This window comes from Diadema setosum, chromosome 9 (genome assembly GCF_964275005.1).
Source record: "Diadema setosum chromosome 9, eeDiaSeto1, whole genome shotgun sequence".
Taxonomy (NCBI): Eukaryota; Metazoa; Echinodermata; class Echinoidea; order Diadematoida; family Diadematidae; genus Diadema; species Diadema setosum.
In genome coordinates, this window is record NC_092693.1 from 23,502,309 (window position 1) to 23,526,865 (window position 24,557).

At 39.7% G+C, this 24,557-nt stretch overlaps 1 protein-coding gene across 1 annotated transcript; it reads right to left on the bottom strand.

Moving 5' to 3' along the window:
• Positions 1–69: 69 nt before the first annotated feature.
• Positions 70–23,547, bottom strand: LOC140232501 (uncharacterized). Its single transcript, XM_072312594.1, has 5 exons — positions 23,334–23,547; positions 7,947–8,173; positions 6,493–6,611; positions 5,526–5,838; positions 70–3,088 (listed from the first exon to the last, which is right to left on the bottom strand). Exons 1-5 carry the CDS (start codon positions 23,498–23,500, stop codon positions 2,841–2,843), a joined length of 1,074 nt encoding a protein of 357 aa, XP_072168695.1. The 5' UTR covers positions 23,501–23,547; the 3' UTR covers positions 70–2,840.
• Positions 23,548–24,557: the final 1,010 nt, after the last annotated feature.

A 24,557-nucleotide genomic window follows, 5' to 3' on the forward strand; every position in this document is an offset into this window, starting at 1 on the left:
GTAGATAATAAAAACAAAACATAGCTATACATTCTCAATAACAGTCAAGAAACTTTTTTTTGTTGTTTTTATTCAGTTTTAATACACAAAGTCTCCTTTCAAAACAGTTGACAAATGAAAGCATTGTATGCTTATATCACTTCATGAATGTAACATAACAACAACAGAAATATTCAAAGCAAACATCAATCAGCATTTAAAACACATGAGAAGAAATGTCAATGTATATCAATTTTGCTCGTGCATTGTTCCAATTCTTTTTAGCCATTCACATTCTCTCTATGCTATCCGCCTGTGATGTGGTATACGAGCAAGGTATAGTCTGTACAGCGCTGCCGAACGTCGTCTTGTCAATGTGCATAAAAACACAGGGGTCATAAATAAGTTATTATTTACTTTTCATTCGATTGCATACCTGAAGGTATTCGGGTCACTCAGTGAAGCAAAGGACGTTACAAGACAGGTTTTCATTTTTAGAAACGGACAGAGAGAGAGAGAGAAAGGGGAGGGAAACGGACGATTATTCCTTTCATATCTTATATGCGACAGCGAAAATCACTTTCACTCATTTTCGTTCTTTTTTATTAGTGTATTCACACAACGGCGCGGGTGAAAAATTCACCATGCGGGCCGATATATTTTGTTAATTAGGCCTCCTTTTATACATACAGGATCTGTCATTCTGCAACAAACTATAATACACAAGCACAGTACATGTAACAAAACAAAAACAAAACAAAGCGCAAAGATCATCCATACAAAATCGTTATGACGATCATAGCTTAGTCACCGAATCAGCGACAACATTAACTGATCCTAGAACTAGTCACTACTCTTTCCCCGGCGAAAGTGATCGGTGATGGTGGTGGTAGAAGTTGTTGGGGTGGGGAGGTGGATGCTTATTCAATCTTCACATTATACATCTTAACATTCCACTAAAGTTGCTGAAATATAGATCAGTGTTTTCTAATGAATTCGCGTCCTTCAACATGACAGTGTTCCCTTTACAGTATAATTTGAAACATCGTTTAAGTGAACTTTCACAAAATGGTGCAAAAATCGGATGAACAAGTGGTAAAATATAGTCTAAATCAAACTGAACACAATAATGTCATGGAATTTCAAAGTTCTCATCTCTTAACAATACATGTATTCAACCCTTCTTGTGTACACAAACATTGTTACAAGAACCATATTACAAGATTATAATAATTCAATGCAAAGGGGACATTCATTTCATTTCATTTCATTTTATTGTTTCTGTATGGCACAATATAATCAACTCTGATCACTTTCAAAAATAAACACATGATTCATAATAATTCATGGCTGATTTTGCACATGACAGGTAATCAAATCTTTGTGACAAAGAACGAAGACATAATGATAATAAACAAAAAGTCAAGGTACCATACAGGAGGATCCCCAGTAAGCCGAGCTTGATATTGGGGCCTCATACACAGATAAATGAATAAACAGTTTCAACCAACTGTCGGTTTACTTAACTACAACAAGACATAATTTTCTTATTTCATTTTAAGGAAAGGCCATTGGAGAAGAGTTTAAAATATTCGGTTGTTTTAATGCAAAATCAGAAAAGACGTAATCTTCGAGTTTTGTTTTCCTTAAAGGACATCAAATTGTTTTTCTTTTTAAAGTAAGGACACTAAAATAATCCATTAAACACTACTGCACTCGTCACATAACAAGAAATTGTTTTGAAGATATTGATAAAATTACGTCATATTATTTGATTACTTTCTTCAATTTTCAGCAGCTTAAATCAATCTCAAATGTATATCGGTATTTGCTTTTAAAATATATCCGTATTTGCATTAAATTCTCAGTTTTAATGGATGGTTTGTGACGTGATAAAATCATTACTTCTCATGTGGTTGCGACTTCTATCACTGACTCGTGAAAACACACGAAACTTCGAAATTCTACAACTTTCTTAGTTTAGGTCCGATTTTTTTAAAGGAAATTTTTGAATTCCACTCTAGACTTCGCCCTGTAAGGCAAGATGGAAGTGCATCAGACAATAATTGATAATACAACACACAAAATATGTGATTAAGAGTATATTATCATATCCCACTCAACGCTGGTCAGGAGAAACGTCTGCAGAAAGTTGTAACTTTTAAGCTTTTGCCAACTTGGCGGGGGGGGGGGGGATCGTGGAAAATATATGAGAATAATTGATAGGCAAAAGGATTTCAAACTCCCCTACAGTAATTTCCTTCAACATACATCTTCCAACATCGAAGGAATCTGTATTGCGCACGTCAATTCTATTCACATCTTGTAAAACGTCAGGAACAAACTAACAAAAACATGCAAACATATTCGCCATTGTTGTGGGTGGCCAAGGGTAACCTTTGAAAAGGATATACTCATACACCTGTACCTATTATTTTTTTTTTCACTATACATCACTATACTAGCCAACAAATACGTTTCTGCAATTGAAGCAGTCTCCTAAGACACATTCTTCACGGTTACAACACATATCATTATACTTTAAAAAATTAGTCAGTGATAGTACATGTAGATGGTTGACGGGCGGTACATTTTAAAATTGGTTTTTTGATTAATTTCACAAGCAACGATGTTTGTTTTGATTTCACACACAAAAAAAAAGATAATTTATCTATTTGCGGCCAATGCATCCAGGCAATTACGTCCAGGTCCGTTATTAGAGACGTATGGGAAGAATACGTCTATAAATAAAAACGCACATATCAAAACTAGCCTATAAAATTAGCGCAACTCATTGCAGATTGTCTCATACAGGCGGTCAAACAGTGTCAGCGCAGGCAGGAAAAACTAAAATTCTCCGATCAACAGATCCCGAGCTGTCGGTGTAGGGTCAACCACATCTGCAGATTGGCTTTCACGTTGAGCAGGTCGAATTCCGTGCAGTGCGCCCCCTCTTGTTTCAGGCAGTGCCCGTAATGCAGCAGGCCTTCGCAGAAGTCGTGTGCGTGCCTCTGTAACTTCTGGTGGAACGCCGCCGAGCACGCTATCATAGTTGGCATGGTGCAGTTTCTTTCCCCGTCGCCAGCAGACTGCGCTACTTCGGGATCATCTGTTAATAATTTTCATGGTAAAACAGAAAATAAATGAATGAATTATTCACATTAACCTTAATACAATTTACTGCAGCACACAAGTCGAAAACCAAATTTCTGCGATCAGTCTACGTTTGCATAATGTTCCCGGCGGCCACGGCAGCCCCGTTTCCCCGGCACGTGGTGCGCCGTGGGAAGACGGTATTTTTTTTTCTTTTTCCTTTTGTTACTGTTAATATGCTGGTTTTGTTAATGTTATTGTGTTTTCTAGTTTTCTAGTCTTTTTGCATGAATAGCACAAGTGCGCTTAGAAACGCCAGTATGAAGCGCCATATAAATGTAATTATTATTATTATTATTATTATTATTATTATTATTATTATTATTATTATTATTATTATTATTATTATTATTATTATTATCATTCTCGTCTTGTTCGTTCCAGTTCTCGCACCGATGAAAATAAGGCTGCTGCTGTTGTAAGACTCCGTTCTCATGGCGTCTGGTCAGGCTGGACTACACAATATTTTCCTTGGCGTCCCACGACGGACCGCCTCTAAGTTTTGATACGACCTGTTACGGGCTGTCACGCTTTGATGAGTTATCCCGTTTTATTGCGGCCTACAAGGTTTCTCATTAGCACCGGGACTGCCGTGGTATCTTTTTAACAGTTTAAAAATCTGACACGGCATACACGGCAATCTCACCGCTTTATCTCACGGCCATCCCGTTTTGTCCACGGTGGAATGAAACGTGACTGCCATGGCCGCCGGGAACATGGTTTAAACACAGCATTAGGAAAGGGATGACTAAATAAATGTACATGTTTAGGAAACCTCTGTTTTGTCGCGGCGAACGGCAAACTTTCAGTGATCGCAGCAACTGAAAAGGTGGTACACATCTACAATTTAACGCATTGGGAAATCAGTGCTAGTCACATCGTATGTGGAGTAGATTGTATTTCATGCAATAGCTTTATCTTCCTTCATTGAGTCCTAGTCCACATTGTAATACATGTACAGGCTGATTTCAGTCAAACAGGCCTCATTACTAACAATGAAACAGCTCTGATCCTTCCAGACCAATCGTGCATTTGTGCATGAATATCCTAAGTTTAATCGCCCATACAATGACGCAGGTTGTTCTGTGTATAAACCCATTGTTTGTTAACCGAACTAAAATTGAACTAAATCTTTCATTATTTAAGTTTTCGTTCCCTTATACTTGAGGTAGGCCCTCAAATAGCTTGTGACCGACATATCATTTTGTCAGTGATTTAATATCTTGAAATAATGTCATGTTCAGTTCCGTACATTACATGTTTAGCATACCAATTTGTATGGAGTCCCTACAAGGCGTTCACCCTCATTGACCTCCATTTTTCATCAGAAACGAGTTGCTGGTAAGTATTGACTTATATAATAGCAACCTATCATTGGCTACTAGTGTGTGACGGATGGAAACCGACTCAGCCCATTTTTAACGACATATGTATATAGTGTCAGAATAAAAGTTTTGTTTTTTAAACTAAACTTTGAATGATTGTGAGCGTCAGAGAATGGTAGAGAGGAGAAAAGAAAGAGAGACAGACAAACAGACAGAGAGGGAGAAGGAGGGAGAGAGAGAGGGCGAGAAAGTCAGACACTATGTATATAGTGTCAGAATAAAAGTTTTGTTTTTTAAACTAAACTTTGAATGATTGTGAGCGTCAGAGAATGGTAGAGAGGAGAAAAGAAAGAGAGACAGACAAACAGACAGAGAGGGAGAAGGAGGGAGAGAGAGAGGGCGAGAAAGTCAGGCGTTATGACTGGGTAAAACTTGTCTTATTTACACAGGGTATAGTCGCTACAGCGTCGGTACCATTCCACTAGAGGGACCCTGCCATGTCCATTACCCAACCATTGCCATGAGGAACACAGTACGAGTATACTAGGCCCCGTCCGAGGATCTACGCACTAGCCTTTAAAGGGATGGTATAGTTTTGGTTGAGATGGGGTTTCAGGTTTCCAACTTTTTGAGCGATAACGAGAAACCTCCTATGAAATATTAAAGAACATAAAATTCTAAGAGAAATAAAAAGTTTATTTCATGAAAATTCGTTTTGAAGTGGCTCAGATATCCAAAAACAAAAAGGTCCTAATAAAAGGTGGGACCAACCTTTCATTAGGACCACTTTGTTTTACTTTGTGTTTTGAAATCTCAGCCATTTCAAAACCGATTTTCATCAAAATAAAACTTTGAATTCCTCTTAGAATTGTATGCTCTTTAATGTTTCATGTGTGGTTTCTAATTTTCTCACAAAAAGTTTAAATCTGAATTCCACATCTCAACGAAAACTATCTACCATCCCTTTAAATATGTGTCTAGAGTCTTATCCATAATAAGGTGCACCCACAGATGTACAGCCATGCAGGTATAGTACACGCGTTCATGTACGGTACATGCATGATTTACCTTCGGTGTCAGCCCTCTTCGGTCTGTACTCCACCACGAAATCGTCATCAGCGTCGTGCTCCTGGTCCGACGAAATGAATTCCGACAGGTCGACGGGGACCTCCACCGGGGTGGCGATGTTGCCCACGACGTTGTCTCCGTCATCCGCATCTGTCCCATCATCGTCGGGGCTGGGGAGGGAGAGGATGGGCACGGGATCGAGGTCGGGGCAGAAGTGGACGGTGCGGTAGGTGATCACAAGATCGAGCACGGCCTGTGAGTAGGCCGTCATGTCACAAGACACCTGTTCATGTTTGATGCAATCATAGTATGTCTGCAGAAAGGAACAATAGATGATTCGATTTGATTAAACTGTCATTATCTTTTCTTCTTCTACGCACACTAACAAATGACAATATCATATCAAAGTATTCAAAATGATACAACGTAATATGAGTATTAAAACAAAATATGCTCATTCTCATAATAATGTTATCAATATTGTGTAGAATACTACAATGTGTTATGTTATAGTATTATAATACAAAGAACTCAAATCATACACTACATCACATAATATTATTAATGACAGAAAAAATACGGGAAACCACTGTCACAGGCTGAGTTTGATTTGGATACCGGCCTCGTTAAGGATTTGAGAAAAAGAAAACATGCTATAGATGAACGAAAGAGACATACCAGAGTTTATGCGCCAGAAGAAATAAGATGAAACAAATAAAACAAACCACACATAACCAAAGGATTATGTTATTATCGCCATCACACCATCTCATTTGCATAATCATGTGACCGTCATTAATATTACTGTTCTGGGACAACTTCCATGGCTTTCTTCTTTCACTTTGTCGATTTTTCTTTCGGGATTGATTTTGACGAAAGCTGAACTTTTTTGTTTGTTTGCTAAATGCTTTTAGTAAACTTGATCATGGCGTATCATTAATTTTCACTCTAAGATTCCGTACTGTACCTGGAATGCTTGGCACAGCCGGCTTTGTTGGCCTCCTTCTGCACTTCCAGTTGGCTCGGCCGCTCGTATCAGGTAGACGAACTCGTCGTCGCACCGCTGGACGGATTCTAGCTCGCATTCTGGGTGCATGATACGAACGAAGTCACAGGTAAATTCAGGTAGGGAGGGGACTACCTCCCTGATTCAGGTGCATAGCTGCTCTAGTAATCAAGGAACAAACATTGACAAAGGTATCTTTACATACAAGTGTAGTTAAATTGGTTCTTTTGAGTAGTGATAAATTAATTGAAAAATATAAGACACCACTCGTCTTAGCGCAGGTTTCTTTTCTTTTTGATAAAACACATACATGTCTACCAATATAGATATTGTGGTCTTATCTGATGGCCACGTCTCTTAGTGCAGGCACTGTAGGTTGTACCAGGGAAGTATAGAAAGGCTCTTCCCACCTCCCTAGACTGGTTGTACCATGGGCCCTGTCACTTTCATTACTACCCCATGTGACAGGTAGCAATGTATGGACCTGGGCCCCGTTTCATAAAAAGTTGATATGATAACAACTCTTGCTGGAATGTCAATTGTCATGGTAACGACATGAATGCAGCTTCCTGATTGGCTGTTGCTGTAGGAAGTTGTCATTCCAGCAAGAGTTGACATCCTGACATCTTTTATGAAACGGGGCCTGGACTCCATTTAATTTGTAAAGATAGCAATTCTTCAGAAAATGACAACTTCCCGTAGCATCAGTAAATCAGGAACCAGGATTCTTATCAAAAAGCGTGTAAATTAAATCTGTTCGCCTGGACTTACTTGTGAAAATCACGGAGAGAACAGTTTCGTGACTCGTCCGAGTCACTTCTTCAGCTCTGTCTGGCTGGCGAACCTTTCACCAACATACAAGTCGGTGATCCGCAAAATTCCTCGACGTGCGGACAATAAAGGCAGTAACATAGCCCATTCACCCTCCACGGGTAAATGCTCGCCAGCCAGACAGAGCTGAAGAATTTAGTGACGAGTCACGAAACTGTTCTCTCCGTGATTTTCACAAGGAAGTCCAGTCGAACAGATTTAATTTGCACGCTTTTAGCATACTACCTGGATGAATCAAAATCTACATCGATATACAGGATTCTTATCGTTACCATGACACTTGCCATACCAGCAAGAGTTGCTATTCGTATCATTATTTTTTTCCTATTCTTTATGAAATGGGGCCCAGACCCTCCTGGTTATACGAGCTCGGAGCCTTTACTCACTTTGCCTCAGCACTTTGATTACCCATTCACACACACACACACACACAAAAAAAAAAAAAACCAAACAAACAAACACACACAAACACACACATCGCACACACACGCACGCACACACACACACACACATAATCGTCAATCATGAATACTTCCTCCCCTTCACAATGTCCCTTTTCTTCCGTTTTGCAGTGAATCACCCACCTGGGGCAGCGACCCAGAGGAACCCGTGTCTGACGAACTCGTCTTGAGACAGGCTGAGGTCCCCGTCGATGTCGAACTCTCCGAACAGGATGTCGAGTTCCTCTTCCGTCATGTTCCCGTTGCGCATGACGTATTCCCGCCGTGTCACGAGGCCGTCACCGTTGAGATCCGTCTGCTTAAAGACTCGCCTCCGCGCCGCCCGATTGTTCGTGTACTCTCGTTTCACCCTGCGAAATGAAATGAAAGGTCAAGTTCACCGTTATTATTATTGTTGCCTTTGACAAGTGATGTACCACAGGACGGTACGCCCGTCGCAACGATTGGGGGAGAGGGGGCCGGTTATTTGCCCCCCTGGAGGTTTCAAAGTGAGTTTCTTTTTTATGGGACAAATACTCCAGGGAAAACAGAAGTATAAAAATGGTTATCTGTTATCTTTACATATCTTATCTTGTAATAATCAACAATAATCTCTCACGGTGGTGGCTCCTGCATTCAATAATCTCTGTTATTTACTGGGCCACGGGGTGCATGTTTCTGTATGTGTACTGCTCAATACAATATTGCTTATGTTTATCTATTTGTGTAATTTCATATTGTCATTTTAAATCACTGCATTTGTTATTATTTGTTTTTGTGTTTTTTGGGGATAGTCTCATTGTTTCAAAATTATATCATGACTGCGCATTACCACAAATCTATATTTTGACGATTAACCTGATGGAATTCTAACTACACTTGCACCTGTTTCGTTTGTTTAATTTCCTATTTTTAACAGATTTTTTTTTTCTTCAAAAATACGTAATACATGACGTGATGCTTTAAAATCACTTACACTGGAACATCATCAATGAATCCAATCCAATATCATGGGGGGAAAATATGTGAAAAATACAAGACCATCATCATAAGCACTTTCTTGTTTCTGATGGCGACCTCGGGAAAACAAAATGTGTGGGCTTTGAGTAAATATGTGAAATAATGCAAAAGGCTCAGGGAAATCACGTGAAAAGAGAAGAGAAATATATATATATATATATATATATATATATAGAGTGTGAGCGGGATTAGTTCGGGAGCATGTAAGTACCACGTGTCAATTTATTATGGAAACAATTGAATTAAGACACGTGTCAGTCTGTTGTTGGTGGTTGGTATCTCCTTAATGAACCTAATGTCAGGACGTTCATGTTTATCTTCAGCTTTACTCCATGTAACCATGGTAACTGATACATGGGTTGCCATGCAACCCAGAGGTATGTGTTATATTTACCCTTTACAGGCCTACATAATTCATGACCATGTAATAATGTACATGGGAACCGCATGCGCTGCAGAAAGGAATACCAACGTTCATTATAGTGGGGCTATTATCCATTCTGAAACTCATTTCATAGCCAAGTGCATAATTTGTGTCCGTTGTGGCGCCATCGTGCGTGCATGGGGCAAAGGGTGTGATGGCGCGGAATTTTAATAGTCTCCTCCCTTGTACGCAGCCGTCTGCAACAATCTGATAAATCAGATAAGTACAATCATACGTCTGGCAAGCTGCACTCGTGCAGATAGCGCATAAAAATACATTGTAACGATCCAGGTCATTAAATTGTGTTGATGTCAGTTTCACATCACATACACACATTCTGCCTTTGTTGTCAAGCCACTTGAGGATGGAAATGACGATGATTAATTAGGCGCGAGTTTCAATTTTCACACCAGCAAACACTCATAAATGAAAACACCTCGTTTTGCCAATAAAAAGGCTGCGCTATCAGGAAGTACGTCGTAAGTAAGTTAGTTAATAGTAGGAAAAACGTCAATTAGCGTTCAAAAAAGTGTATGAGTAGGGGACATTTTTTTATGAAAAGTAATGGATAACCACTGAAGAGTTCAAGAAAATTGAAATCAATTCCATATGCACACATTGCTGTCGAACGGTGTGGTTTCTAAAGCACGAAAAGACAAATGATGACATGAATATAACATTCTGCAGAACATAGGTCTAATTATGCATCCATAAATATGACTTTTATCTACGCCTCTTTCAATTTCGAATGACTTCACGTAAGGATGCCCTCCTTATGTAGAAAGGTTGGATATACACAGGCATGCACACTTCATTCTAGAAGATTTGATTTTAATAGTACATCTTCACGTTTTTTATACTAACAAGATTTGTTTTTCTTTCATTTTCTTTCACTGATGATTTGAATTAAATTTAAATGTTGTTCGCCACTTCTTGTTTTACCGTCTCATAAATGTGGAAATATACATTATCACAAGCGAGGAGCTGCAAGATTATTCATGGTGTGTTCAACCCCATGGTCAGACGATTCAACAGAAGGTGCACTTCGTTCTATATTGTAACCAAACAAAATGTGGTCGGCGCATTGCAGAGTGACAGAGCATAGGGAAGTCACATTATAACAAAGACGCATTGATTTAAGTCATCATTTCCCCTCGAAATTGCAGTGATGGGGTCTTAACACAAGACGTCTTCTCCTTTCTGGCAAAGATTTGGCGGCAATCAAACCATTTCCTGGGTATTGCCAAAGGCTGGATTATACAAATGTTATTTCTCTCTTAACAATGTTTGAAGAGACGAACAGGTGAGAGCCCTGACAACGGTTCGCTTCATCTCCCGAATGGTCGTAAAGGGGGATTTTATCTTGTACGCCCTGGATGTCGAGCAATTAGCCATCATTAAAGTGCCGCGAAATTGGCGCGAAAGGCGTGATGGAATATCATTACTCATTCGTGTCGCAGCTATCATTGTCAAGGGGATAATACAGCAAGTTTGCATTGTGTTCACTACTTTACACAGTCCATGCATTTCATTTCTACATGGGCATTCAGTTTGTGTGTTTGATTAATGTGTCTCATCTCAAACACATACACGCATGCAATCACAAATGTACCCACACACATACACATACTACTACATAATATACGAATTCACGACTATACACGGGACTCATTTCTTGTATTAAAGGAGAATTCCAGTGTGATTGAAAGTCAGTCTGAAAAGAAGGAGCAAAATATTCTTAGCAAAACAATGAAAATTTGATTAGAATCGGATCAGAAATAAGGAAATTATGACATTTTAAAGCTTCACTATTTTTTCAGGAAACGGTTCTTGAACAGCCAACATAAAAATGCAAAAAGTTAAGTGATGACGTCATCGACGTCATCCCTTCACGACTTGCCATAAAGGTTTAAAATTTGAATTTTCCAGTTTTTTATTCAAACAAAATTTTACGCACCCAGTTTCACATCCTGATTATTATCTGACTGTCATCATCTTAAAATTATTCAATCAGGAATGACATCATGTTTTACCCTTTGATAACTGTCATCATCAGCTAATGATTTGTAATATTCATATCGAACTGCTCTGCAGAAATTAGTGAAACTTCACAAATCCGTAATTTTCCTAATTTTTATCCGATTTTCATCAAATTTTTGTAAGATTTTACTCTTTCTTATCAGAGTAACATATAAGTGAACTGGAATTCCTCTCCTCTTCCTCCCATACACATTCCCATTTTGATTAAATAGTTATTTTCAATGGTGTCTAAATCTGCATGCTATTATACAGCATCGCTATATAGACTAAGATTTTATTCTTCAGGATAATGGCGTGATACATAAACCATATTATGTATTATCCATTATGAGGACCAGCCAATTCAAAACGTTGAAATCATCGAACTTTGCTGAAAGGAAATGGAAATGAATATATATATATATATATATATATATATATATATATATATATATATATACATATATATATACTATATATATAGACACTGACTGATTGAATTCAAATGCAAGTTTCAGGTTACTTTTAATGGTTTAAACTGATTTAACACATCTCATGCTCAACGTTGGTCATGAAACAAAAGCAAATCATTTTTTAAAAGTTTTCTGTGATCGTTTCCTAAAAACCTCAAACGGCAACATCTGGGCATTGTCTCCTCAAAATGTTTTCAAGAAAAGATTGAAGTATAAAGAGAAGATTGCGTCATTTCAAACAAAGATGTTTTTTATTCTAAAAGCAAACGGAGCTACATAAACAACAGATTTCTGGTGTAGTTTGATGTCACAAGGTGTTTACAGCGATTTTATATATGTCTAAAGATTAAATGGGAGAAAATTTTGACATTAAGAAAGCTACTTGGCACACTATCGAATGCAGCCGATGATGATGACAACAATGTTGTGTACCCCAGAAACATGAAAGAAAATAATCGTCTTATTTGACGAGAATAAACCTTAGACAAAGTGACTCATGATATGGTATAACATGAGTTAGGATTTCATACCAGCAAGAGATAAACCTAGACACAACACACAATTGTTTATTTTAAAACATTCCCAATTCTTTTCTGAAATGGGTTTATCAACATCAGTGGTATCTAGGGTGGTCTTTTTTATTTCATCTATTTTTTTAGTAAGTGCCAGTGCCAATATTTAAGGCGCATATAAAAGCAAGGAACGTGTCTTCTTTTGTTGTTGTTGTTGTTGTTGTTGGAAATCAAGCAATGACAAATATATTGAAGAAGAACCATGAAATAAAAACGTAAAATATTTAGACTCTCTGGGGAAGGCAAAGAGAATGCCATCGCTCTTTGAAAAATCCGGGGACCATTTTTTTTTAAATCTTATCTCATTTTTTTCAACTTGTAATTTTATCTTTTTCTATTTATGGCAATGACCTCTATACCGAAAATAGTGGTATTTTAGACGCAAGAAAACGCCATTTTCACACACAGATTTTCAACAATTCTCCCTACTGTGGGAGGGGGGACACCCCCCTCCCACACCCTCCCCCCCCCCGCTCCTCTCGCATACCGCCCCAACCCCCTCCTTTATAAAAAGCTAGATCCGCCCCTGTGGTGGGTCCCGCCTTTTATTAGCACCACTTTGTTTTGAGGATATCTCAGCGATTTCAACACCTTAAATTCTTAATTCCTCCTAGAATTGTACGATCCTTGCTATTTCATGTAAGAGATTTCTAATCATCTCACAAAAAGTTAAAATCTGAATCCTTATCACAATAAAAACCATAATCATCCCTTAACGTTTGGCTTCTTTACTTGTGATAAATGTGTGGGTTTGATTTCAGAAACCATTTTTTAAAATCAGTTTTTTCTTTTTTTCTTGTGACTTTTTTCCCGGAATCTGGCAATATTGACCGGAATGTCGGCAAGGACAGTCGTCCGACAGTCAGCTGATGCAAGTAATGGTTGTGATACGTAATCCCTTGCTATCCCTTGAGCTTATGTGAAGAGTTCTCTGGCAGGCGCCGCAAATTAGGGGAGGAAGGAAGACGTTGTATCCTTTATAGCAACGAGCAAATTGAGGTTTTCAGTGGTCGAAATTGAGTGAGTGACATGTGTCTTTCTGTCAGAGATAGCATGTAATCAGGTTCACTCACTGATCCCCCCCCCCCCTAAAAAAAAGAAAAAAAAAAGAAAGCCTCTCCCTGGATGCTCTGCGTTGGCTTGTGATTATTGATTCATCAAGCAGCTGCGCGCGACACTCTATCAATTACGCCATCATTCGCCGCAACGACAGACACGAAGACGCGCCGGAACGCGCTGCGGCCACGATTACTCTTCGTTACCTCGAGCGGTGTACACGTCGTATGAGAGAGGATACTAGTATTGATCACAGCCGTAGCTATACGAATACTTGCCACACGCTCAAAGAATGAAGTGTTATTTCGGAAAACATCTCCTTCATGTAATAACAAGTCACTAGAGTAACTCACTCATTTCAAAGTAGGTTAATAAACTGCTATCCGATGAGATCTTCGTTTGCGGGGAAATTATTCAAAAACTTGCAGAACCTCGTTATACAGGAAATTCTAAAGTGCATGTCGTCAGGTAACCTTGAGGAGAGAATAAAGCCCATACATAAGTAAACTGTTTAAAGCACAAATAACTAATATCACTGGAGATATCATTATTCGTTGTCAGAATTGTCTGCGGGTTCGTAGAGAGACAATGGTAAACTCAGGAGGGAAAACTTACTGATTTCCTGTCCTTGTATCTTTTTGTAGGCGATCGTGAACGCTGATTGGCTGCTTAACTTTTCTAGCATTATCCTGCTTTGTGAATCGACCACTTGAGACACATTCGTCTGCTTTCAAGATGAGAGTAAGTTACGGCTGACTGACTATTCCGGTGAATTGTCATAGTAACATTACAAAATCTTTCTTTATTCTATATATTCATTTTTTTTTTTTTGTTAATCCTCGAAAGAGTTTGGTAAAGTTTGGTCTACACCAGGGAGGTGACACCTCCCTGTCTACACGCAATGAATCTCGCCAAGAATTAGGGGGGGGGGAGGGTAGACACACTAATGTTAGTTTGATTGATTTAAGACTTCAGCAGAATGGGATGATGTTTTTAAGAGGAAGAAAGATCTCATTAACATGATAAGCCGATGATGGACTGATTATGTGCCGTGGACAGTCGGTGCGCTGTTATTCCAACTCTCACTCAAAGAAGAAAAATCTCAAACAACAAAACAAAGCAGAAGAAAACAAGAGACAACCCATAAAACTTACAGCTGACTGAGAATGAACAATAATGAATAATAATGAGGCAACTATAAGAAAAAAAAAGGGGGGGACAAAAAGAAAACACCGTTCAACCTGGGAAGAAGCTGTCACCTCCCTGTGTGAATGCACTTCTGTCTGTTCGCACTCTGTGAGGAACATGGGTCTCCGGAATGGGAAATTGGATTGACAAGTCGGAAATAGATTTATCCAGGAACGGAACTATCCGGGTTTCAGCATCGCATACGTTCGTCACGAATAGGGAACGATGGGTCTGTGCGAGTGAAATCATGACACTCACCAACTTAACTTAGCTTAATGCGCTTAACCATCTTGATACAGCGCTTGCATAAATCATCGTACATTGTGGCTACCCCATCAATGTTTTATGGCAAAATGAATCTAATGAACTTGCCAGATAGAGTTTACATGAGAAAGTACAGGCTTTCAAGCGCACGTTTGATTAGGAAGTCTTCATATATTGAAAAGTAAAAGCAGGATATCTAGACCGCACCAGAGAGATGACAGTCCTACTTCTTGCCAATCAATTCTCATCTAAACTGTCACAATGATCTATTATTTGTACCATGGTTCACCTTTTATGCTTCTTTCACGCTGTTTCATCCTCAAATTTCTAGTTTGGTGCCAAAGTCATACGCGTCTCTTTCACCGGTGTATATCACGACACCACCGAATCATATTATACAGCCCACGAGTCATACAGCCCATGAGTCATACAGACACGAGTTATACAACCCACGAGTCATACAGCCCATGAATTCGACACTAAGCAAACAAGGCCCACGAGACCGACACATTAAGCCCCGTGTTGTCACATGATATCGAACTCGTGGGCTGTTTTTACCTTATAGTGTCGAACTCATGGGCGTTATTTGTCTATATAGCATCGAACTCATGTGTTGTATGACTCCTGGATTTTTTTTTTCCAATGTCGAACTCGTGGGCTGTATGACTCGTGGGTGTCGGTCTCGTAGGATGTCCCCCTTTCTCTCCCGCCTCCATGTAAAGGAATATTGGACAACAAGCAATCGTAAACCACGAACTCTGGACAGTGAAATAACAACATGACCTCTGTGGGTCTTTTTTTTTTTTTAAGTCTATTCTCCTGATTTTCAAATTTCTTTGATTTCTTGGCGCGATGGACTTCAAAAGGAAGCGCAGTGCTTGTATGTTTTGTTGAGGCGTGAGAATAATTCCATTTTCCACTCGATGTCGATGTAGGACGGAATATCACAGAACTTCTTGAATCTCGCTGGGTCTAATATTTCCAGAAATATCAGGGTGGCGATTGATGTGCTCAACAATAGCCACCTACTGTCAACACAAAATGCCTGGGCAAAGCTACCCGCCTATCTAGATATCCTCGCTTGGGGACCACCGTGTTGAAAAGCTCAGTCAAAATAAATCGCCATCTTTACTACGAGAAACTACGCATGCCATAATAATAAGTGCAAGGGTATTCTTAAACCAGTGCTACTCGTGTGTTCGATCGATCTTGGCATTCTCAAAAGTAAAACGGCCCTCCAATTTCACGTTGGCGTTAAATAATCAAGCAAACAGAGTGGTCGAAGTTGCATCAATATTGCTTTTCTCAATTTTTTTTTTATATTTGTCTTTTTTTTGGGGTAAAATAACATAAAACAAAGTCTATATCATATATGATGGTATCATAGCCACTTTACAGTTAAACATTTCTCTGCATGGGTTTCATTATCTTTTGACCCCGGAGATAGGCGAGCCTTGTACTGTACCTCCTCGGTCTGAACATGAGGCCCCACGATTTGACAAAGGATGACCTCAATGTCTCCACTTCCTCTAACCTTGAGACGGAGCACCTGACAGTCTGCGTTCAAATATTTGCGAGAAGCGCCTGATCTCCACTGCGATGACGTCACTAGTCACGTGGTAAAAGCAGTTACACTTGTCCTTGATTCCTTCGCACATCCAATTAGACTCTCTGGTTGTAATGTTCCAAGCAAACATTTTTACCATGGGGATTTCCCGAGGACGGAAATGGTTGTTCAACAGGCCGTCGACATCTTGACTAGTCACGTGACGCGTGCCTGTGCCATTCTCTGTGATATTCCATCTCTCCCCTCTATCTCTCTATCTTTCTCTCTCTATCTATAAGAATAAATTTCTCTCTCCTTCTCTGTCTCTTTCCCTCCATCTCTCCCCCTCTGTCTCTTTATCTCTCTTTTTCTTTGCTCCTTTCTTTTTCTCACGTCTGCGTTCCTTGATCATTATTTCAGGGCAATAATCCTCCCTTGCGGTCAAGGTGTAATGCATTGCTGGATTACGTGGTGACCCAACAAAGGAAATCCGAGGCACTTCGATGTGTTGTGCTCGCGACGGTCCGGCTTGACTTTGACCTCTATAGCTGGATTATGATCCGACGTAGGATGCAGAATGTGAGCTGGCAATGTAGGCCTCAGTTCCTTAAAGACAGCACCAACATTTAATTGCAAACATGAGCTAGATGACAGTTTGGTATCAAAGTTTCAAGCTCATCTCAGTGATTATAGAAAGTTTCTACTCGTAATCATAACATTAATAGCACCCTCGCAAACAGGGAAGTTATTACACTGCAAAAAGTGCGGTATTAATTGTGAAACACCGAGTTCTAAATTTCTGGTGCTCTTATGTGGTGTTTAATTAACACAAACAATATTTTCAGATTGGTAATTAGTTAATGTTCTTCTTGTTGATTTTGAACTTCAACAAGACGATCAAGTACTTTCCGATAAAGTACTTCATTTTTGGAAAAAAAAAAGAAAAAGCTGTGAACATTTTTATTTACGCTTCAGTAACACCACTTGGTGTGGTCTCCTATTGAAACTGGACGGGTATTATACCATTGACATTAACACCAGCAATATCAAATCAACACCATGCGGTGTCATTGCTCAATTAACACCAGCGCAGTATCAAAAATATCACAAGCTACAGATCAAATTAACACTACGAAGTGCCAGGTGAATACTTTTCAACAGCATCTCAACATACTTTCTACACCTGTCCGTATGGTCTTCTATTGACACTTGATCGGTGTTAGATTTAACACCCGTGGTGTTAAATTTGACACCGATGTTTTTGCAATGTGAGTGATGAGAACAGCTAACGGGGGAGACTGCACTCCGAACGTTCAGTCCATGTTGCCAATGATGTATTTGGGAGATGATTGTGATCATCTGAAGGTGACTAACACATGTAGAAGTAATCGAGAGTGACAGAATGATAGGAAACGGAAGGACCATCAATAAACATGTTCTTTTACTTCTTTTTCTCTCAGATGTGACGCATGCCATTTCTATGCAAAATATCATCAATAGACAAGTTTTGGGAAGATTTTCTTAAATGAGAGCTGATGTGTTTCCGTTCCAGTCATGGTCACATTCTCTTTAGCATTCCACGTCGTAGCACGTGGAGTCGGACAGACTAGACTGCTTTTAATGTACGTGCTTTGTGTTTCAGAGACTGCAGATGCATGGGGGACACTCCGTCATAGTCATGGCCATAGTCATGTTTTTTTCTTCTTTACAACGGAGAAGAAACCGCAACTGAGTGTGATCCTCTGTGGGTGTGCGTGTGTGTTTGTATGTCTGTATGTGTATGTTTGTGTATGTCTGTGTGTCATCAATCACAGAGACAGAATGAGGTATATTATGTTCTCTCTGCCGTGCGCGGTTGTTTGTGACAAGACATAGTGACAAGTTTATTTTCTTTAAGTTTTCAAAGATGACGCACATTGGCGATGGACATCAATGTTGCTTGTTGGTGGTCTGGAAGAGGAGAATAGAATGATAACAACGGGGTCAGTTGCAAACTGAAACGAAGGTGGCGATGGTGGTTACAGCGGTCAGCCTGAAGAATGTGCTAGTTCTCGTTTCTGAGAAAAAGTCTGGACATTAACCAGAACGTCTTGTGTTCAGAAGCTGACCACATCATTAACTCTCTCAGAACCGGTAAATACAATGACATTGGCGTTATGTATACGGCATATAAAGTAAAAGGCATTAACAATAGTCCAACAGCGCTAGCCGTTTTGTCCGTGTTCAGGATCCCTGAACCCTTTCAGGACCGCCAAATCCAATTGACTCTGCATTGTAAATAACATGGACACTCATGTATTTCTGTTTATGTTCACTGTTTCCTCGCAGGGTTTCTTTTTGTTTCTTTTTCTCTTTACTTTGAAAAAGAATAGCTACGGTAAGAAGAGTAAAAGTAAAACTGTCGCAGTAGAAATCGCCTTTTCCAAGTCATTTTTTTTTTAAAGCTGGTATGACCTCAAGTCCATTTTACTTGTATTAGGCCGATACATCCTTGGTGAACAAATCCCGAAGATGATGACGATAATGATGATCCACAGCATTTGTGTAGCACCATATGAATTGTAGAAACATTCAAAGGCGCCCTCCTCAAAGAGAGCTAGCAATTGAATGCCTGATGAAATATGTGAGTCTTGAGTGAGGCTTGAAGTGATCCAGTTTGTCAATTTCAAGGAGAAAAGATGGGAGAGAGTTCCACAGGCCAGGAGCAATAGAAGAAAATGCCCGGTCTCCATATCCCTTGAGATGTGTAGTGGGTATCTGGAGAGTAAGGCCAGATGAACGACGGCCAGGGCGAGGCTGACGCCGCTCGATTAGGGAAGACAGGTATAATAGGGCCATACCACGAATGGCCTTGAAAGTGAGCAGTAGAATCTTGAAATAAACTCTGTTCTTGATTGGAAGTCAATGCAGCTTAGCCAGGACAGTGGTGATGTGATCATACTTCCTCAGCCCAGACAAGTTTGATAGGTCTATAATACTCAAATCAATCCCTGTGCAGGTTAAAGGACAATTTCACCGTCATAAACTTAAGGATTGAGAGAATGCAGCAATATTAGTAGAACACATCAGTGAAAGTTTGAGGAAAATTGGACAATCGATGCAAAAGTTATGATTTTTTAAAACTCTTGTGTTGGAACCGCTGGATGAGGAGACTACTAAGGCTCGTGATGTCATATGAGTACAACAGTATAAAGAAAATGTAAAGAAAATTCAACATATTTTCACTTTTTTCGCATAATAAAAGAGCACTTGACTTGCCTCTTTCTAAAGGCAATGGGAATGATATTACCCATAACATATGTCAGTAACGAGTCAAGGGAATGTGTACTTTTTCCAAAAGATGAAATTTGTGAAATTCTCTTTATATTTTCCTTATATTGTTGTACGCATGTGACATCATACACTGCAGTAGTCTTCTCATCCAGCGGTGACTGCACAAAAACTTCGTAACTTTCAAAACTTTTGAACGGATTGTCCGATTTCCTCAAAATCTCACTGATGTGTTCTACTAATATTGCTGCATTCACTCAACCCACATGTCTATGAAGGTGAACTTGTCCTTTAAACGCATGTGATGTTTATTGTTGTAAACGTTGAATCGCTATCATATCGTTTTATCGTTTTAGAGATCTGGGTAAAGTTGAAGTGGAAATAGCAAGAACTGACGTGAGTAACACCACCACCCCTAAATCCCCTACAAAAAAAAAGAGCATATAATTTATGCAAGGAGGTCCGAAAGAGTCAGTAAATTTTCCCCTTGATGAGTATGTATTATGCTGTCACACCCCATCCCGACCCCAAACGCATCAGATTCTATGAATTCGCGTTCATGCTTAGATAGAAGGGACAATCGTGTACAATCCTGTATGTGGACACTTTCCACACCCGAACATATTTCATATACGGTGTGATAGTATATGCCTTGTATTGTGCAAGCAGTTTATTTTGTCTGGTGGAGGGCAGCATCTTATTTTCATCCAGGTTAACACGTGTGGAAGTTGAGTCCCATGACTGCCGAGATAACTATTATGTTGTCACCCGAGGCTGAAAAAGCCGCCACATATTTGAGAACATAGATCAAGTTGCACCCCATGATTGAAAACATACAAAGCTATAGTGTACATATCCCAATCACTTACATCGAGCCTCAATTCGTCAACTGAACTCAGCGAGAGAATACGAATGCCATGTAATATAACATTGTCACCTCTTGGGCTGTTAAACAAGTCTGCCACTCAAAAATTTCACTTGTGTCTGAGAAGGATAAATAAAATAAAGCGGGGTATACTAACAACATGATATCATTCAAAAGACCCACATAAACACGATAAGGAGCTGCACAACAATTGCTTGTCGTGTTCTCTGCCAAATATTTCACAATAAAGAGAGAGAAAGAGGAAAAGATGAGCAGAGACAAGACAGCGACAGAGAAAATCAATGGGTTCATCGCTCTTATCAATTGGAATAGGTTGTCTATGATCAAACCATGAGGCGCATTACATTTACAACCATGCCCGTGCATGTATGGGTGAACATTGATCATGTCAACCACAGCAAACTGTGCAATGTACTTACTAAATGAAGTATTCGAGGTTATAGCGTGTTGCTAATTGCCTCAGCGCAAATTACAGACCGTTTACGATGAGCCCCACTACCATTTTTTTTTTGCTTTAAAGTGTTATCAAGGCTATTCTTTTTATTTGCGTTAATTTGTATGAAACCCATAAATCCTGTCGACAGTTTTTAGGCAATCGATCTTTTTTTTTTTCTGTTCAAGAACCAGGTAGCCTGATAGCATTAATGCTGACGACGCATTGTGGAAACTCTGCAGAGTAGGCCCTATATCTAAAAAAAAATATACAAGAAATCATATTTTTACACGTTTTTAGAATGATTACAGTAATAGAGAGAAAGATCTAAGTTCAACAAGTTCTAAGTTTAAACAAGTTCTAAGTTTAAACACAAGTTCTAAGTTTAAACATATTCACATTTAAACTGAAGAAGTTGTTCATATATTCTTATATAGTTGAATGAGTTATATTTTAATTAGCCTTAATTTTGAGCTCTCTTTTATATTCGTTATACTCATTCTTTCCTTTTATCTATTCCTTTCCTACATTATGTACATATACCTCGGTGATCCACCGCATCATGTGCCTCGCGTGTGCTGGTATAGACCTTTCATCTCTTCTCCTTTCTCGCCTTTCCCTGTCCTCTTGTCTCTTTCTGTTTCTTCGTTCAAAATAATTTCCTCTTTTCCTCTTTTCCTTTACTGTGTTTTGTTTTTCTCTCTCTATCTTTCTCTTTACAAGAGAGGTTGCTTGTGTTTGTTTGTCCGTCTGTTTGTTTGTTTATATGTATAGGTCTGTATGTGTTGTACACCTTTTATATTATGTCTAGCTAATTGCTTTTTGATGTTATTTAGTCTTTTTGTCCACGAGGAGACTGCAAAATACAAGCTTAGCTTTTTAGCATGTCTCCTCCATTTCCTGCAACTTTAGTTTCAATTCAATTTTCATTGTTTACTTTGCTTTTGTGATGCGTAGTATTGTCAACTTCACGTGTTTTTCTTTGTTCCTACATTGCATTGATGTTGTGTTATTTTGTGCATGAAAATGTTGTTGGAAATGAAATAAATGAAATGAAATGAATGAAATGAAAGAAAATGGGGGGGGGGGGGGGAAGCGTCACAGCATCCTGTTCAGTATCCATTCTATGTAGCAGAAAGAAATCAACTTATGAAAATTGAAGCTATTATGGCTTTGGTGCTGTTTAGAGTGACCTTTTGGGGTAACTAAAAACAAAATGGTTTGAGAAGACTTTCATGTTATTATATGTGACGTACACCAAAGGAGGTTATCTTATGCAAATTGAGCATACTAATGAGGTATCTCTCAATCTGTCTTGATGATTATTCAAATTACAATGGAGCCTCAGGCTTCTACGGGTAAGGAGGGTTTCTAACACGAAGAAAATCTATCCGGTTTTTAGTGACAAGAGAGGGGTGGCGGAACTTTTCCGTTTTCCATCCCCCGAAGAAAAAAAAAATGTGAGAGCTACAAAGAAGTACAAAAGTGTAATGGGAAGAGTAATACATGTTGAAATGAAAAGCAGCCTCGTCATGCAGGGGCAGTGCGATGTCTGCTGATATTAGGTTTATTTCATGTTTGAAGCATTCTGAACTTACATGAAGACATAGAATAGAGACAGGAAAACACAGGAGAGAGATACAGAGTTCCTAGATCCACCATCGCTTCTCATAAGGAGGCCTATTCATTCTAAACAAGAGCCATAAGAATGTGGAATCATTCTGCCGGGACCTATAGTAACTACTGTTGACCCAACATCATTCCGAGGAGCTGCGCTACCCAACCTCAGAACAAGGCAGCCTCCTGTTAGATCCGCCATGATGTAGTAGAATCCATGCTGTTTTTACTTGCACGAGAGCATACTTACCCAAATTTTATTTTATGATATTGTGAAACTGATGTATATACACCAAATGGCACCTCTTATGGCTCACCATGGAGCTATATGCTCCATGGGCACACAATCTAAGTTCATCATCCCAGCATGGCTTCGCATGTAAGTTGCATCAAAGGATTATTGCATCAGGTATCATAAGATAAAAAGAGGGGGAAGAGGGGAGATCGAGGGTGAGCTGAGAGTGAAACGGTTTCCTCACATCATCTATCTTTCATCAATCCTCAATAGAAAATGATAGAGGGAAGATGGGATATGAAGGACAATACGACAGGACCAGAGTTCGATTCCCGCCCAGTGCTTACGTCCTTGGACAAGATGTTTTTTACCCACCATGTCCCTCTCGATCGACCCAGGTGTATAAATGGGTACCTGGTAACGCTATAGGGTAATAATAATAACAGGGTCCTCTGGTAGAGCAGTGGCAACACCGAAGAGGCTACCCTGGGTAAATAAGACCTTATTATTAAGAGACGTTCTTCTCACCTGGAGGACATCGAGTCGCCGTGGAGGAGGGTCGTCTCGTCTTCGTCGGCGGTGGTCACATCTCCTTCTAGGATCGTCTGCGACTCCGCCAGGACCCCGGCGATCACCGCGGCCAAGATCGCCCACTGGCAGACGGAGGATGGCCGGACTACCCTCAGCAAGCTCATGTCAAAGCAGACGAAAATAACCTCCGTGTAGATACAGACCTTCTGCGGTATTCCTAAGAGAATTTAAAAATCCAGTGGAAGATTCTTATTGATACAAATATGTCAGTAAACGTATATACGACAGCATGCAGAGAAATCTCCATGCATGAAGAGCGCATGTGTAATACCGTCAACAGGATTGCTGTTCCCAACTCACTGTTTCACAAAATATAAATCTGGTATATAATCGCAAAAGCCACATTTTCCACAATTTTTCTCTGCTTGGAGCTCGATTATGATTACCATTAGTGCAGGCAGGATACACTGACGTGTTCTTTATTTCTTTGTTACTCTCTTGTTCCGGCTTCCTGAGGCTGACTTATCCAATTTGAGATGATGGCATCGTTTTAATGAGATTTTGATTACCTGAGACTTGATGCTCAATATTGCTCCAATTTTTTTCATCGTTCATCACGCAAAGCCCGCTAGCAACCGCCACAGCGCTGCGGAGGAAATGACAACGGTGAAGGGCAAGCCCGTAGAAGGAGGGGGACTGCTTACCACAATATTGATGGAATCCTGCACTGCAGCGGTTATTGGCAACATCAGGTTGTCGCGAAACATTTACAACATGCGGCTGTGACGAACACGCGCAGTGACAATACTCATCAATTCTGCCCCCCCCCCCTTCTTCTGCATGCCATTACGCCTTTCCCGTAGGTCTCAGGGAAAGCGGATGACATACAACGGTAAAGCATGGAGCTATGTGTAAAGCCATAATATGTGATTGAATTGCTGTCATTTCGAGTTTCCAAACAATAGATGGAGAAGGAGAGCTTCATTTTCAATTTTACAATCACATTAACCGCAACATCACGTGCCACGTGAGTAGGCAAGGATGGGATGTAAAAATAGTGCACGTTCAGACGAAGCAATTACGACAAAACCAATTCTATTAATGAGTTTCTTCTCTTTGTGTGTGTGTGTGTGTGTGTGTAAAATGCGAAATAATCTCGCCCTTGACTGCCATAGTAACGGGCTATTGTCACTGAGCACACTAGGGATTTACACAACTCAG